Here is an 18,431-nt window from a genome sequence, read left to right on the forward strand (position 1 = left end):
ACCCATTCTTTGGCTGAGTCTGAGATGTGTTGCAGAAATCAGCAACCACACAGGCAGCCAGCTACAGACTCTCACCAGTTTCCCTTCTGATTAAGGTTAGAGTGATAGCTTCATCTTTTTGCACTGTACCAAAACCCAAATTATTTTACAAAAAGGCTGTTCCCATACTCTTCAAGTATATTGAACTTACTCTAGGAAACCACAACAAAGTTAATTAACAAGGATTGGCTGTAGGCCAACCTTTTTATCATAGTTTAAGACATGCCATGTTTCCCTACCTTTAATACCATTTTTTTGCCAAGATGTTGCAGATCTTTCAGCCACCATGGCTTTAAGTTATCAGTTGGCACTTTCTGATCTTTAAATGCTCTTCAAAAGGTAAAACAACCATGTTTTATCTTGGCTTTCATAGGAAGCAATGAACTTTAAAACAATGAAGTTTATGGGAATCCCTCAAATTAATTTTATTAAATTGTTTTGGTAGGCATCTAATTGTTCAGTCTCTCCAGGGGGAATAAGACAACAGTGTCGCTGACAAAATAACTGAGCTCTCAAAGAAATGAATGACTTTTTGTGTTCTGTTGGGTTTTTTTTTAATGAAGAAAGTTTATTGCAGGTCTTTCTTTTACAATTCTAGTAGAAAGTATAGCTAAGAGAAAAAAATGAACTATGACCAATTCATAAGAACGAGCAAAGGAAAAGGATTAAGCTGAATACATACTCTATTGAACTAAGCATTATGGTAAAGAGAAAACCTCATCTATTTTGTGACTGCAGATTAAGGAGAGCTGCTTCCCAATCCTGGTTTCCAGTGCCTGCACCAGGTGAATAAGGGGATGGCACTGACAAACCTCTGATGGCTAATAATGGCAGCTTGTCCTAGAATTAGGAGCTGCTCAGTTCATCATAGCTTGGATAACATGCAGCAGGCTTCCCCTTCACAGGCCCAAAGTAATTTTATTTTATCTATCAGGTAGTCTGACCCTGGAGAAAGGTGTGAATGGGACACTTGTGGTTAGGATAGAAAATGGCTAAAGCAAAAAGGCTTCCTTCACTTCAGTCTTCATAACAAATAAATGTCCACTGCTCATGTTTACATCCCAAGTTACTTTATTTAAAGTCATATTATCTAAACACTACCCTGCCTGCAAATCAGATCACAAACTTGATTGAAAACAACCATCCTTCCCTCTCTATCTCCAAATTTTTGTCTCATGATATTTTACAGGTAGTCCACTAAAAAATTCTTCATGAAAATTTGCCTCTTCAAGTTTAGTAGAAACTTGGCTAAAAATAGAGGCATTGGAATAGAAGGCAAATAGAAGTTTTCTTCCCTTGTCTGCCTCTCCCACTTTTCTGAGAATTCCCATCAGAAGAACAGAACAGGGCCTGCTGGTGGAAGTGAGGCCAGGTAACTGTTCCCCACCTCACTGCTCATATAAAAATATGGTTAGCTACACCATAAGTTAGTCTATTTAGAGCCCAAGGCTGTGTGAAATGGAGTTAATTATTAACACAGAGAACTTAAAAAACCACCTAACATTGCCAGAGTCTTTCCCCTACTTCTGTTCCCAAGACGTGGTTCGTTCACCCGCTGTGAGAGAGAGGATCAGACCCGGCTGGGGCTCGCCACAAGAGGTGCACACAAACTGAAAAACAGTCATGGGAAATGAAGAAAACTGTGGCCAGAGGGTGGGGAGCTTCAGTTGGATTTGTTTTCCCCAGTCCTACGCACCGGGCTGATCCCCAGCAAGCTCAGGAGAAGGCAGCGTGGGGCACCGGAGTGGCTCAGGAGCAGCAGGGAGGAGGGGCTCGGGCCCAGCCACACGAGGATCAGCAGCTGCAGCAGCAATTGCAGAATTTTTCTCCATTCCAGCTCTACCAGAGTCCTGACAGCGCTTGCTGCAGAAAATCTGACTCTCTTTATCTAGAGCTGTGTTCTACAAACAAACAAACAAAACAAACCCAAGGCAAAACATGAAACAGCACTTTAAATACAGCCCTGTCTTAAAGGTTAAAACAATTAACAAGACATAAACTGCATGCAGTACAGCCAGGGTAAAAAAGGAGAAATAACATTAGAAATCTTTTATATGATGAATGGTGTAATTTTTGTGATGCTGACTCTAGGAAATGTAAGGAAAACTCTTCCAGATGTTTGCTTGCCATGACGTTGCAGGTTGAAAATTTTTGTTTTGCAAGTCTGATGTGGAAAAAAAGATGGCAGGAGTGGTTGTGATAGAGAAGAAGCTTGTCATAGTAACTATTAGCAAAATTTATGTAGCTGTGTTTTTGCAGACACAAATAATCAGGTGGTCCTTACTGAGAACTCAGTGCTAAAATTCCTGTAACAAACCACAGCGTACAGAAGGGGAGCCCCTGGGGAAGGTGACAGATGGAAACCTAAACAGTTTTTCTTTTTTCAAGAAAAGGACCTCCTTTTCTGCTTAGTGGTGAAGGAGGAAAATTACCTCCCATGGTGGCAAAAATGCATAATTTCTGAATTCTGTACTTAAAAATTGGTTCACAGGAGAAGGGAGCAACAGGTTGGAATGAAAACTGAATTCCATAGTGAATGGGTAGATTATCTGGAGTATGTGGTACATCTGCTGATGACCACCATTTCCATGCCCTCTAAAGGATATGTGCTACTTGTAAAAGTCAGGTGCTCTGCCTTTTTCTCAGCAACTTTTTGACTGGACTTGCTTTACTAATGTGAGCATTTCTATGTGTTTTTTAATTGGGTTTGACTAATACACTATTCACTGAAGGTATTTAATACTGAAATAACTTTTTGACACAAGTCAAAATTAGCTTTTTTTTTCAGATGTCTTTACTATATCAAAGTCATCAAGGACAGCAGATACAAGGCACTTACCCTCTTTTTTGTTTTGGTGTGTTTGTTTGTTTTGTTTTGTTGTTTGGTTTTATTTAACTCACTAGCCTCCCTGCATAGAGGTACAAGGAGAAAATTCAATAGTCCACAACTGAGTTCTCTACTACTGACAATCAACACTGCAAAGGAAGCATGCAAGGAAAGGAGCAGCTGAACTGAGTCTGGGCTTTTGAGATTAGTGATGATCTAAAGGAGTTTTACCATTATCAAGACACCATTGCATTGCCTTTTTCCTTGCTGGAAAAAGTTGTAAATAAGGGTTTCTGCTATTTCAGTGGCCAGTAAAGTTATTTAAAAGGGATAGAGCATGCTTTCAGTTCATGCTGACAGTGATTTTCTCCTGTGCTGTCCTCACAGCAGCTATACATTCCTATGTAATGCAGTTTAAGGTTTTATTTTTTAATTTTACTATTGCTAAGCAAGAATGGTTTTTATTTATTCAGGACTGATTATCTCCTGTCTGGCTCTAAAGGAAGTCAATTGAATTTTTTATTTTAAATAGAAACAATGTTTAGTTCGGTGGTTTAGTTTTTTGCTTTTGTCTTCAAAGGGTTCTCATCTTTTTCTAGCTGTTTTTAGATACAGTGAGATACAGACATGCACAAAATGACTGCCAGGAGAATAGACCAGGACATGTCTGAGGAAGTAAAAAATTGTTGTAATGGTGTTTGCTTATCCTATTTCAGATGTGCATCACTCAAGACAGAACACTTTTTTTTTCTAAGTGTTTAAAAGGTATTGCTTTGCTGGCTTGGTGTGGCTGTACAGCTTTTTCCACTTCAGACTGGCTTAGTTATTTCTCCTTTCTTGTTACGAATGGAGACCATGTACTTTTTGTGCAGCAGAACAAAGCATTGCAGTTAGTACGTACCATTGCCTTGGACCTACTCAGAGGAAAGCAATGCAGGCATTGGGAAAGGAGGAAAAAGGAAGGAAGCAAGGGACAGAAACTAGACTTACTTTAAGCAGAACTAACACAATTGCAACAAATTTAGATTAACAGAACATTCTTTAATTGACAAAAAAAAAAAAATCAGTAATGAATTAAGAGCAACATGCTTTTGGGGGCAGCAGGAGCCTCCTGTGCAAGGACACTGAACTGGGGATGTGCAGTTTTACTTATCTGCCACAGGATGGTATTATCTGCATGGGCCAGGTGACAGTGTTGGAATGAGGTGATGCTAAAGGGGCTCCAGTGAATGTGCAGGTGGACTGAGAGAGCAATGCACTGCAATACACGAGAGTTACAAAGTGTGCTTGTCTGAAGCTCAATGTTGGTAAGCCATGAGTGCTGGAGCAAGTGAAGAACTTCTGAACACAAAGGTAACTAAATTTCAATGCTCAAGGTAAACCAGGGCAAGAATAACAAATTGGGGGCTTTATCCTCATTAGATCACAGTGTTTGGAACAAGGTTTTACTTTTCCTTTCAGCATTAACTGGGAGCTGCATTCAGCAATTAATAATTATGCATTTACATCCTTCCATACCTGTTAGAAGGAAATAAAGCAGGAAAAGGTAAAATGAGGTGAACCTTCCTGGCTGAAGGAGTGTCAGTAGCTAACAGAAAAAACCCACACCAGTAAGAAGCCAGAAGCTATGCTGTGTCAGAGATCTGAGACAGGCTTAAGTGGCATGCAAGTTGGAGAGGGGCTGAGAGTTAGAATTAAAATTGCTCTTATTACATATAGTGCATTTTATACCAGTTTTCAGCTTCAGGCTTATCCATAGTCTCAACAGTATAAAGAATGAAGCTCTGAAGTCCCTCTCAAACTGTCAAGTCAAACTGTCAAATGAAATGTAGACAAGAGCATGAACCTGAAATCCATTTCCTGACTTATTTTTATGTTATCACTTTATCTACACTTAAATTGTTTGCCTATTTAACTCACACAAATTTGCAAAGGCAGAGATGTAGGCAGAAACATTTTATTTAAATTTACTGGCTCTCAGATGATTAAAACAATTCTTTGTTAAAATAAGTGGGCTGGGCTTTGAGAGTAATTAATACTAATGGGAGGGTGAGGGTGGAAGTCCCTGTTATGTTACCATGGATGGTTTTGCTTTCTTTAAGTGACTGAAGATACATTTTGTGTGCAGTGTCCATCCTTGCATTGGACAAGGATGGGCCCCAGTAAGATCAGAAAGAAAGGAAGTTTCTGGAATGGAGTCTGGTTTCATGGCACAGGTAGTGTTGAACAACACTATGCTCAAGATGAAGCAATAATTGGTCAGGCACAGAGAAAGACCCTTAACTAATTAGGTGGGCAGTATCATAAAAAAACCCCACCATTTTTTATAATAAAATATTTCAAATTGTTATTAAACTTCATTTTAACAGACACCTACTTAGTGTTCACATGTTTCTGTCTGAAAGCTCATTTTTCTCATTTTTATCTCTTGGGTAGCACCCTGTGATAGACTTGGTTGCTCTCAAGCAATGATGAGACAATCCACATTTTACATCAATAAAGACTAGAATTAGAGACTGTTCTAGTTTTGGGTTTGCTATTCTTGCACCACACATGCTCATAGAGCACTGTTAGGAAAATATGCAGAGTATTCTATCAATGTATAAAAATGTTCATTTCTCTTACCATGATGACAGAAACCCCAGCAGATGTGTTATTTTGCTTGGGTAGGGTGTTATTAAAGTGCTGCTTCAGTTTACCTGTTACTTCAGCTTGCATATTATTCTCCTGGGAAGCATCATCCTGTGTAAGAAGGAACACAATATTCAAGTTAGGAAAAAATGAAAAAGTTTTTTATCATCAGATAATTTCTGCTTTTTAATGCATAGTAAATATTCAGACAGGCATTCCAAAAGTGAATGCACTCTGCTACATGAGAGACAATTCCTGAGGAAAGGAGCAGAGCAATCACTCACTGTTTTATGAATGAATTTCTGTTTCTTAAAGTGACATATGACACTTCCAGTGCATTGATTTGTCCCATAATTATAGGCTGCAGGTTTGATTCAAGCAAGTTAAAAATAACATGCTTGAAAATAATCTTAAAAATGAAAAGCATATTTGTCACTTGGATTTCTTTCAAATCATCACTTTAAATGGCCCATCATGTCCTATGTCAGGAGGTGTTATAAAGTGTCATAAATCTGTTTGAGAGGAGCTGCTAGCCAATTATATGCTTGTTAATAGTAGTCTTCTCTTGTGTCAGGGAACTCCACAGATCCTACTCAGTTCCTCTTTTAGAACTTATCTGAAAATAACCATTGACTGTGTCCATGTAAACCTAGTATTTATTAATAATTAATTGATTTTAAATCAATAAGCAATGCACTTTGGTGTTCCCTTTTGCTGCTGCCTGAGATGATGAAGGACCTGGCAGGCATCAGCTTAGTGTCTGTGGTAAATTAGGTGTTATATTTGCTAATTGTACTGCTGCTTCTGAACACTGCATGTTAATGCTTAGATTTACAGGTTTAATGTCAAATTAGAGACGAGTGAAATGTAATTTACTCACTGACACCCAGGGATGGCTTAGGATCTGTGCTGCTGTGTACCGGGCTTCAGCATTCACATGTAGCATCAGGCTGATTAACTCCTTCATTAAAAAGGGGGAAAAAAAAAAAAAAAAGAGTTTGAAGGGAGTGGAACAGGATATTAAAACTGAAAATATTGCTGCACCAAGTTTTCAATGCAATCTTCTTAATACCTGGATGGAAAAAACGCAACCCCAGCTTATACCAGAACTAGTGTGATTTAAGTGGAACTTAAATTTGCCCTTTAGGATTAAGCCTCTGCCAGGCAGTGTGTTTGATATCAGTATCTTCACAGTATTCATGTGCCACTGAGTCTACTGAAAACAAATTAAAAAGAAATGTAAAAAAAATCAGCTCGAATATTCCACTTTGTTCTCTATACATTCATACACATGGCCAGAACAAAAATAGGTGTGGGAGAGGTGAGGTCCTCTCTGGGCAGTGCACATGCTCTCAGTAACATAACATAAAAACCACAAACCAGAGACAAGAATCTGCATCTGAAAGTCAGGAAAGTGAAGAAATTATTTGAAAACTGTTCTCTTGTGTTGCTGCAGAACAATAAAAGACGTTGAGCCAACAAGTCTACTCTCCCCTCCAAAAAAACCCCCTGTTTTATAGCCTCCAAATTATCAGTCTTCATACTCTTATCAAGATTATTTCAAGATTATTTCAAGATTATTCCAAGGTGACTGTCCATTGCTTCAGTTTTGGGAAATGGTTTCTTCAGGCAGATGATAACAACACACCTAACTGAGAGCTTTCCCAACCAGCCAAGTTATTCAGTCTGTGGAAGTCTGAAGTGAGACATGCAGGCACACAGGTGTGGTGATTGGGAATGGGGCTGTGGCTGAGCCTCACCCCTAACAGGCTACAGCTGTGTAGGACAGGTGAACAATGTGGAAGGTAAAAAAACACGGAATGCTGAGGTGTACCTGACCAATACATGAACGAATGTGTATTGAATAATAAAAATAAACAACAATAAATAACAATAAAATAATAAAACTATTTATAATAAATCAGAAATAAGAGATTTATTTATAATAAATCAATAAATGAAGGGTAGATACGGTGCACAGGTGGAATGTAAGATGTGAGGAGCGGGCAGTGCGTGCCCCGCAGGGGAGGTGAGCGGCTGGGAAACCTCATAGTGAGGACTGAAACGTCAGGAGACGGAAAATTCATCCTGGACATGTTGTTACGGGCTTTTTGTCACCGATTGCGTAGGGAGGGGGTGGGGGAGCGAGCGCTGCTCATCTGGCTGACCTGGTACGGGGCAAACAGAGTAACGCTGCGTGCTTTGGCTGTTTGCTACGGAATACAGAGCCCCGCCACGCAGTTTCGCTGTTTGCTACGAAATAACCGCGTAATTACGCACTTCGCATATTTACTCTAAAAATGAGTTTAAAGTCCCACCACGTAGTTTCGTTGTTTGCTACCCAATAAGCGCGTAACTACGCACTCTGGCTGTTTGCTACGAAAGAAACACCGTAACTACGGGCTTTATTTGCCGTCAGGAGACAGAGCGGCGCTGTGTGCTTTCCCTGCGCGCTGTGAGGGAAACACAGCACGGCCGCGCATTTGCCATAAAAGAGCGGCACTTCGCTTATCCGGCGCAGAGCGAGGGTACGGACTTTGTTCATTTGGTGCACAGGAGGTGGAGCTGCGCTGGTACAAAGCCGGGGCAGACACACTCAGGCCGCCTTCATTAAATCTGGGCCAGTTCCGCCATTGCCGCCGCCCGCCCCAGCCCGCATGCGCCATGCAGCCAGCCCGGCCTGCCCCGCCCTGCGCAGGCGCGCTGCAGCCGGGCCGGGCCGGGCTCCCCCTGGCGGCCGCAGCCGGAGGAGAGGCTTGCAGTAACCAAATAACCCAACAAAAATGGGGAAAAAAAAAATTAAAATTCTCTTGTTCCTTTTAAGTGGTAACCTTTTTCACTGCTTTTCCAGACGCTATAAATCGTGACATGAGTAGCTTTTATTAAGCAACTTCACTTGGTTCAGAAGAAATAGCTTTTGTTAGACAACTTTATTCACAAGACACGCAGACTAAATTTGCTGGAAATGATACTCTGCAGCTCTGCAGGGATAACCCGAAGCAGAATGCTCACCTGCAATAAGGCAGGTCATAATTTCAAAGTTTATTTCTTAGCTCCTTGTTTGCCATGTTTTTTAGTTATCCCAAGCTGCTGACCATAAACGTGCTGCTCTTCTAATATGTGGTGGGTTAGAGATGCTCTTAGGATATTAGTGTTGTTCTCTGGCACACTTGAGAAAATTGTTTGCAAAGATGAACAGATTACATTCAATTTGATAGTGCCTCAAAAGTTATTGTTGGATAGGGTGATAATATTATATTCAAACAACAGACACCTGATCTGAGTTTCATCCTAAAGGAAAAAGGATGCAGATCAAAGCAATGGATGAATGGGAGTTTTCCTGATATGCTATGGAGATTAAAGAAGTTTATTTTATTTGGCATTGAGGATAAATGATATGATCTTCTGCAGATAAAAGTTTATATGACATGTTATAATTTACATTATAATTTTATTAAGGCTGTATTCAGAGCAATGTGAGTTTGTTCCATAAATATTTGCTGTGTTTGAGGAAGGATAACTTGGAATTAGAAAAACTAAAAGGAATAGATCTGCTAGATCTTGCAGAGGATGATCTCTTTGAGGAAGCTGTTATAGGTCACTTGTGTCTTCTTCAAAGCTCAAAGTGTGACCCATATTGCAAATTAATATATATATGCTAAGACAGAGTGGAGTATGGCACAATAAGGTTACTTGGAAAAGGTTATGTCAAGGCATTGTATTTATTCAGTGATTTTCTTTGTAATCCTGCTCTATTTTACAGCCTAATCTATTCCCCACTAAGACATGGCAGAGATAAACACTACAGGTGCCTTTGTGTGCAGAGAGGAAGGGGAGGCAATTAAAGCTCTGCACGATGTGAAGGCTCTGGGTACCAACAGTGTAAAATGTCTGGAAGAACCTGGGGCAGGGCAGGATCTGGTGTTGGCCTCCATCACAGACAAGGAGAAGCACAAAAGGACAGGACTGCTGGCCATGCTCTGCATCAAACAGGGTTGCCTCCAAGAGTAGAAGTGAGAGGGCTTTTCTTCCCCTTGGCTTGCTCCCTCCTACAGTATTACTGGGCTGAGTAAGGAAAGAATTCTCTTTTGAATAATAATAAATGGGAAAGACTCGTGACTTGAGGTATAGCATGTTGGCAATATTTAACTGTTTGAAATTTTATAAGATAATAAACTAATTTGATTTTAAGCTTTACTTTCTCCCATTGAGCATAGAGAAACAAATTTTCAAGTCAGTCGTGTTTGCAAAACTGCTGTATTGTGCACCTTGTCTTTTTGGTTGAGCATATTGTATTTCATATGTAGTTTACTCATTTAGTAGGCAGCCCTCGCAAAAGGAAAATCAGTAACACAAGTAGATTGTAACATTTACTCCAGTTAAAATCAGAACTTGCTGTATGATTACTTCTTAATAAGGCAGTGTGCATTTTGCTATATTTGTCTTTCCCTAACTTTGACATATTCATATTTGTATACATGCCTTAAAACTAATGCGGAGCTAGGGAACACTGGTGAGAAAGCAACTTACAGTGTCTTTATACTCAGTACAGTCTATGGATGATGTTTTAGTTACTACATCAACTGCAGAACAGTTCACCGTGGCACTGCCTATAATGCAAGAGGCTTTAACAAGTTACAGTTTGTGTTTTACTCCTAGGAAAGCACAACAGGAAGCTCCCTGGAAGCATTTAGGGATGAAAATCTTGGACCAAACTGTTAAACCTCAGACAGTGACTGTCCAGCACTCTATACAAACATTGAATGACTTGCAAAAATTGTTACAATATATACAATCAATCAGGTCAAATTATTGTTGGGATTATCAAATGTGCTGTTGGCACCAGATTCATTAAAAGATAGTCCTTCCTTGTTGTCTTCCAGGAGCTTGTCACCGAAACCACTTGCTACATTGAGGAAAGTAGAATGAAGAGTACAAAAGGGAAAAGCATGGAGGGTGGTTACCACCATAACTCTCAGTGTATATATATATATTTTACTATCTCTGGACCATCCCGTGGGCCTCATATCCCAGTGGCGTGTCTACATGATCCTTTGCATTTTTTACATTGAGTATTTCTATCAGCACAGAAAAACAGTCACCACTCACTCATGTTTCTGTGGACACTTATTCTAAGGCCTGTTGAGCTTCTGTACATACAGAAGAAAAGAAAAAAAAAAAACAACACCAAACAGTGATCTTGCATTGGCATAGTGCTTCTGCAGCTTTAGGTGCACGTGTTGTCAAGGCTAATAATTTTGTGATTGTCAGTATTCTAAAATGTAGGTGTAAGGATTTTGATTGTCAATATTCCATAAGTGTAGGTATAAGGATTCTGATGAAATGTAATGTAGATTTGGGGAATGAATCAAGATCCCAGAGCTAGTGGAACCTACACAAAAACATACTCATACCATGTTTGCTATTTCTTCTGCAAGGGCGCTGTAGAAGGATGGTAAACAGGGCATTTATTTAAAAGAAAAAAGAAAAAGAAAGGGGAATTGTGGGCACACAGTTGTGGGGATTAGGAATGGGGCTGTGGCTAAGCCTCATCCCTGATAGGCTACAGCTGTGTAGGACAGGTGAAGAATATGGAAGGTAAAGAAGCACAGAATGCTGAGGTGTGCCTGTCCAATCCCAGAAGGGTAGATACAGTGCACAGGTGGAATGCCTGTAAGATAAAGGGTATCAAAGGCTGTACTGGAGAGCAATAAAGTGCTGATGCTTGAAGCCTTTTTTGGTGTCAGTCATACCTCCTCTGTCAGAGACATCACCTTGAATACCGAGATTGAGGACCTTGTTTGTTCAGAACGCATGTCTGGAAATGTGTGAGATGACTGGGACCTGGCAAATGTTGGTAAATGGATAAACATACATTGGGAAATGCAGAAAAATGAAGAAAAAAATTCAGCTTCTCATTGGCTGGATAAAAAACCAACTCCACTTACTATCAAATCCTCAGATATTATTCAGAGAACTTCAGTGAATTAACCTGAGAAGAGGGGTTGAAAATTTGAATCTTTGTCCTACAGACACAATAACTTTAAACAAAACTGCAATCATCACAGAAGAACTGCTGGCAGTGGCAATTAGTAATGGCCACACCTCTTGAAAAGCTCTAATAAATGCCTCAAGTAAAATAGGAAGAAATGCCAACTGCATCCAATCCACAGGACAATAATTTTTCTTTTTTAAAGAGTGAATCCAGAGACACATTTATTTTACAGCTGAAGCACTGAACCTGCTGTAAAATGCATCCTGAAGGGAGCTGGGTTATGATGGGATGTTCCCTGAATGCAGCTGGCATTCTTCTACCCTTGCCCAGGCAGAACATGACAACCTCAAACACCTGAGCTTTCATCAGGCACTGTTAAGTTAAACCAACTAAAAAAGCACAGTATCTGGGGCACTGGGGAAGAGGCTGCTCTGGATCCTCCAGCTGCCTTCCCAGCTGAGCACAAGCTGCACAGAATGTTGTTTCAGGTGAGAAAAAATATCAGTACCTTTGCTGAATCAGTGATGTTATCCCAGTAGGGAGAGGGAAATTCCAGCTTCCCCACAAGTATCTGATCAAAGAGGTCTTCCTGAAGGTTGTTTTCACTGTAAAACAACAGTAACAAAAATACATTATGAGATAAAAAGCCAGTTTGTCATAGGAATTTTAACCTGATTTGGGGATGGAACAGAAATTATGTTAATAACTACTAGAAATGCAAGTTTATACAGTGATAGCTCTTCTGAGCCAATACACTGAGGTAACTCTTCCACTGGAATAGGAACTGCATAGTTAACACACATTTATTAATCTCATGACCTGGTTCTTACTTGTATGATATGGACATCTCTGTGCCCTACCCCCAAACTCTAATCTAAGAATACATTTGCTTGCACAATGTATCTTTCAAAACACATTTTCAGCTTTAAACATGAACAAATAACATGAAAACTCCAAATACCTGAACTAATATTTTTCCATCCACAATAATTGCATTGTTTGCAAAATATTTCCATTCAGCGTGGTGATTTGGTTAAAACCTAACTATTCTGTTAAGTATTTTGCTGTAAAAATGAAATAGAGGCAATAGTAAGTTATATGTTAAGAGGAGAATTCCCTCTCAAAATGTGCTAATTCCTTCTTATTCTCTGGAAAAAAAAAATTGATTTTCAATAGAACTCATACATAGTCTGACTTCGAGTATCGAAAATGATGTTTGCAAACCTCGTAGCTCGGTCTGACACTTCCCAAGAGAATGGACAAGGTTAAAAAAGGCGGGATAAGCACATTTTCCCCCCTCTCCCAGTTTCCCAGCGCCGCTCTCCAGGAGCTGCCGCATCCCAGCGCCATCGGCGGAGGGCAGTGCGTGCCCAAGGATGGAGGATCGGGATCCGACTGGAGACAAAAGGAAAAGCGGCTCTGCCCTCAGCACCCCCCACACAGCACTGAAACACCTGCCCCCGTAGGAAAACAAATGAATAAAACGGATCCCAAAGCCTAAAATGAGGAACAAATGAAAACCGTTAAAAACGTAGGGAAAACACATAAATCTGATCCACCTTTTTTTTCCTCCCCCGAGGATGCCTCCCTCCCTCAGGGAGGAAGGTGGGACCTGCTCTGAAAGAACTTGGTTGTTTTTGCTGGTTTTCCCTTTGGCACTCACCTGCGAAAAGGTGGGAACCCACATAACAGGATGTACGTGATCACACCTGCTGCCCAAATATCCACCTTTAAGCCGTACCTGAGAAAACAAGGCTGTGTTACTTGGGCTGAATTAACAAAAAAAAAAAAAAAAAGAAAAAAGTCATTCCAGTCAAAAATAAATTACACTGATCACACTGCCAGGATTACGTGAGAATCTGTGGTAAGCTACTTGCTGCTGATGTGGTGATGTATTTTGTGCCTGACCATCTTTTTCTTCACACCTTTACAGGCTTTAAGAAAGCATGATTTTTTTTTTTTTTTTTTTTTTTTTTTTTTTTTTTTTTTTAAATTTTTTTTTTTCTTTCTCTACCATAAGTCTCAGGGCTCCTCAGGGTCTTCTGAATCTACTCAAATCCAAATCAGTATCCAGGCTTCCCAATCCAGAGCCACTAATGATTAAAGACAAGGATGTGCCTCCTTGGTCCCTACAGTGAAGTAACTCTCTAAGGTTATTGTGTGTTGCTAAGCAACAAGGCACACCAATTCTCCAGCCTCTCCAGTGAGTAACACAGGGAAGAAGAGCTGCACTTTTCTTTTAAAGCACAGAAATTAAAACACTGGAGGTCAGAGAGAGGCCTTTTCCCCTATTCAGTAGATTCAGTTTGTCAAAGCCTCCAGGCACGCAGATGAGGTGCCCTCCTGACACCACAACTCACTGCAGCTGTGAAATGTTTCACAATGCAACAAATGCACTGAACAAGGAGGGAAACAGCACAACAAAACCTCCTTTTCCATCAGGAAATTCAGGGTGGTCACAGCTGTGGCAAGAGTCAGCCAGAGCATGGAATGGAGTTTTCATAGGTCTAAAAGGAGAGAGGACTTGTGAAAATCTGCCATTGGTGAAAATTGACCATTTTACAAAACTTTTTCTGTATTTATGCAATGACCTCTTAAATACAGAATAATGGGACTGTTAATTGTTATCAAACAAGATGTGCCACCCAAAAGGGTCGCTTGAATCAACATGATCTAATTGGAACTGTCCTGAGAACAAGTTTAGACTAGGTGACCTCTGGAGCCTCTTCCAACAGAAATGATTCCATTTCTAATGCAAACATTGTGGTTTTCCTGTCTGTTCTTCCCCAAGCAGCGGCCACAGGTGGTACCATGGGCAATGGATGCTGAGGTGAGGCAGAGAGCACAAATAAATGAACTCCACTGCACCAGAGCTGCTCCTGGGGAGGTGGCAGAGGAGGCAAAGGCCAAAATCCAAATTCCAGAATTCTGAGAGCAGGCAGAGAGCATGGATACTGGCCTCTTGGAGGACCTGGGAGTGGTGCCCATGGGTGGTTTGGTTACAAAACAATGGAGGGCCACCCTGTTGGAGCATTTAGGTCTTACAAGATCTTGCAACCTGCCAAAAACAAGTGGTTACCAGGCCTGTGCTGTAGGCAGCCATGCTCACTCACCCTGTCTCTGCAATGATTTCTGGAGCCACGTAGGTGGGTGTCCCACAGACAGTGTACAGAGGGCCTTCCACCACCGTCGCCAGTCCAAAGTCTCCAAGCTTCAAAGACTTGGTTCCATCTGAATATTCACACACCTAGGATCAGAGAAATCAACACAGAATGAGGAGGAGAATATCTGCATTTTTATATCCTCTAATTTCTTTGGGAAATCATCATCTCCAAACCAAGGAGATAGGAAAAATAGGTCCTGTAGGGAAAGAAGGGAAAAAATGATATTCCCATTGACTGCAGCTGAAGCAAGTGTTCAATGGAGCTGTCTGCCAGCTATGTAGGTCAGACCATGACACAGCCTCGAGCAACTAGAGGTGGAAAAGAAAACCCAGTCCTTGAATGTTGAGAAGTTTTAAATATATTCAGTAAAATATAATACTCTACACTTTCATTTGAATGGAACCTAAAGTTTAAAATGGGACTGGCAGCTACAATCAGATTTGTTTAACATCTTGTTAACTTAGCATAAATCTAGTCAGCATCCTGGGCAATTTCATCAGCAAATGTCTTCCCTGTGCTTGGTCTGGGCAAGTTCAGTTTAGGTTTCTGTGCAGACCTAACTGCTCCTTACCAAAATAAATGTGTTTTTTCAGTTTAGGTTTCTGTGCTGACCCAACTGCACCTTACCATAAACAATGTAGCACTGAGTCATTTTATTGATGAAAGAAGCTGCATTTCAATAGTGCATTTCAAAAGTGCTTATACAACAGTGATGGCAGGAATAAAGCAAACCAGACTGACACAAAGGAAACATCCCCATAATAAATTCATCTCAGTTTTGCTCGTAAAGTAAAATGTTCATATTAACATGATTTCAAAGGCATCTAGTTTCTAGAATGGAGGACCCCATAATCTCCAAAATGGCTGAATTTATTTGCCTTCCCCAAACAACTGAGCACTGCAATACCTTTCTTCATTCCCCTGTGTAATTCATATCAGTAATGGAAACACTTGTTCTCCTTTATATAACACCTTCATATCAGCTATTACTCTTAGGGTTTGCATTTTTAAAATGCATGACTGCAAAGGGAATGTAATTCCCATCCAGACAGGCTAGATGACCCTGTGCAAAAAAAACCCCAACTATGTGCAATTACAGGTAGCAGTTGATGGGAATTATTTGCATTTACATTCAATACCAGGATGTTATCTCAACATTCTGCTGCTGTCAATCACAGTGAGTAAGATTTGCATCTGTTGAGTAATCTCTTTAGGCTTTCTAGGCAGAAAGGGCATTTGTGCCTATTTATAACTGATTCAATCACTAATGAGAGCCTAAAATTTCTTTGGACTGTCTGTGTTTGGAGATGCACCAATAGTACATGAGACTTCCGCCTTCATTTTCTCTCTCAAGTGCCAGGTTGCTGTGACTACATTTTCCAGGAGAAGCCTCTCCCCCTGCTTCTTTTTGCTAAATAATCTAATTCATCTGAGGGTTTATTTTAATTGCTAAACAGTCAGTGGAATTACTGGGGAAAAGAATTGACTATTAATTAGGAAATATTTTCAGCTTGTAGCCCTGTCCTTGTAATAGTTCAAAATCCAGTCTTGGATAAGCTGTGACTCCTACTCTCGGTGCAAAGTCATTAAACAGGACTGACAAACACCACAAAAGACTTTAAGAAATGCCTCAAGCAGGGGAGATTAGGGCCCTGTCCGTGCAGTGCGTGACACTTAATATCCAATATGTAATGCACAAGTGTAACCTCTGCATGTAAGCAGGACAGCACACCCTGATCCCATTCTGTGGGCTGGGGCATAAGGAGTTCCCAAAGCAGAGTTCGTGGTAATTCTTGTCAACACAGTCATTTTATGTCTCTGCTGAAAACAAAATAGCCAGTTGCCTAGGAAAAGAATAAACCTATGTAAAGGGTTAATTCCCAGTTAATTTCCTATCAGAAAGATGGTCCTACTATGACAGTGAAAGGAAAAAAGCCATTGGCTTCAGATGGTGGCCATAGGATTGTTCAAAGAAATGGAAGAAATGGCTCTCAGCCCACCTTTCTCCCACTTGCAAGCTGATAAATGATTCATTGACATAGCTTTAAAATTCACTGTTTTGTGAGACAATACTCCTGCTTATCCAAAAGGCAGCCAATCAAAATGTAAATAAAGATAGGTCTAAGGAAAGGCTTGAGCACAGCTCTCCTGCATTACAGTGATTGCTATCTCATGGCAAAAGATTTACTTCATACACACTTATTCTAAATTAATATGCCTGCTGTTCTCTGCTGTGCTCCTTGACATTTATACACAAGCATTTGCATTAATGAGAACAAAGTAAGAGAGAATACTGGAAAATAAATGGGACGTACCAGCAGATTTTCTGGTTTGATGTCTCTGTGCACAATGTTGAGACCATGCAGGTATTTGAGAGCGCTGGCTAAATTGTAGACCATGGCACTCCCATCTCTCTCTGTGTATTTTGTAGATGAAGTGATGGCATCAAATAGGTCTCCTCCCTATTTAATGGAAAGAAAAAGGATCAGTGTTTAAAAAATAATTAAGATAGTATTTTGTTTAAAAAAACCACAACCAAACCTAAACAAACATGTAAAATCATCCTTCACAAAAGACATGCTCAAATTCCTGTTAAACAGGAAAAAAAAATTGCAGAAATATGATCTTGTCACCAAGATTACTAGACTGGGACTTTGGTCATCTACACTAAATTCTTAACTGTACTCCAGGCTTCTGGTGTTTGAGCTTGGGGAAATCACTTTTTTTTTTTTTCTGTTTATCTTTGATCACTCATTTATATTACCTACAGGCATATAAATTTACAGGTACAGGCATACAGCATCCCTTTTCTTCATCTTATCAATATAATACCTTCAACATATTAAAAACAGCCCTGATCTTGAGTAAAGCCTAAAATAAATTAGCCCAATAATAATAATAAAAAAACAAACCCTAACTAACAAACATTCAGCAAATTCAATTTTCTGCTGGTATTTCAAGAAATACCAAATTAATCTAGCTGAAGAGGACAAAAAAGATAAACACATTGCAACATAAATGAATCCACTGATTGAGAGACACTGAAGTGCAGAACCTCCAGGTGATTTCTGAGTGTGTCAAGCTGTGTTTATGGATGCCCTGTTCCTCTGGGAACACACAGCAATGTGTGAGTGAGTTACTGATGCGGCATTTTCAGTCATTGCAACGAATTTCATGTGGGTGTCTCCATGATGGTTTCCCTGGATACATCTGTAGGAGTGATCTCTCTGAGCTGTGGGTGGCATTCCAAGCATTTCAGTGCCCACCGAAGAGAAGCAGCAATTCAGGGAATACAGGCCAAGATGGTGGTGAATTAAAACATTAAAAAAACACCGTCTTGAAATCCCCAAAAAGCCTATAGGGTATAAAAATAACTTCCAGAAAGGAGGAAAGATGAGTGGGCTGCAGAAATTATGTATTCAACAACTACACATGCTTTCTTTAGAGGTTTCCCAGTCTGGCAACCATTCTAGAGGGGACTCCTGGATGTAACAGAGCTTCAGTCAGCAATAAAAAGTGCTGCTCAAAAAAGGAGCAGTGTTGCTTTTGCTGTATGTTCTTTGCATCTGACATGCCAATCAAGCTGCTGTTCAGTGTTGCTATGCATATACAGAACTCAGACAAGAGAATGCATGACTAGAACCTGATGCTACTCATGTATTTATTTGTATTTGGCTCACAAGGTGACAGCAAAATGAATATTTGTGTTTTCTCTGTACATGAACAAAAGCAGCACCTGTTCTTCTCTCTAGACTGTGCACATTGCAAAATTACC

General features: G+C 40.2%; 1 protein-coding gene across 4 annotated transcripts in view; it reads right to left on the minus strand.

Moving 5' to 3' along the window:
- Nucleotides 1-594: 594 nt before the first annotated feature.
- DCLK2 (doublecortin like kinase 2) overlaps nucleotides 595-18,431 on the minus strand; it is a gene marked incomplete at its 5' end in the record, with an annotated part of 83,197 nt that continues 65,360 nt past the window's right edge. For 2 of the 4 annotated variants that reach the window (XM_083861541.1, XM_083861540.1), the window contains 7 exons: nucleotides 595-1,940; nucleotides 5,492-5,608; nucleotides 6,378-6,458; nucleotides 12,001-12,097; nucleotides 13,156-13,233; nucleotides 14,606-14,739; nucleotides 16,972-17,118. In XM_083861541.1, the coding sequence (XP_083717667.1) occupies nucleotides 1,728-1,940; nucleotides 5,492-5,608; nucleotides 6,378-6,458; nucleotides 12,001-12,097; nucleotides 13,156-13,233; nucleotides 14,606-14,739; nucleotides 16,972-17,118 (867 nt within the window). In that variant the 3' untranslated portion in view covers nucleotides 595-1,727. Of the gene's footprint in view, nucleotides 1,941-4,597; nucleotides 4,681-5,491; nucleotides 5,609-6,377; nucleotides 6,459-12,000; nucleotides 12,098-13,155; nucleotides 13,234-14,605; nucleotides 14,740-16,971; nucleotides 17,119-18,431 lie in introns of all 4 variants that reach the window. The other 2 variants (XR_014590106.1, XR_014590107.1) reach the window with 2 other exon arrangements.

The sequence above is a fragment of the Zosterops lateralis genome, assembly GCF_965231275.1.
Source record: "Zosterops lateralis genome assembly, chromosome: 5".
NCBI lineage: Eukaryota > Metazoa > Chordata > Aves > Passeriformes > Zosteropidae > Zosterops > Zosterops lateralis.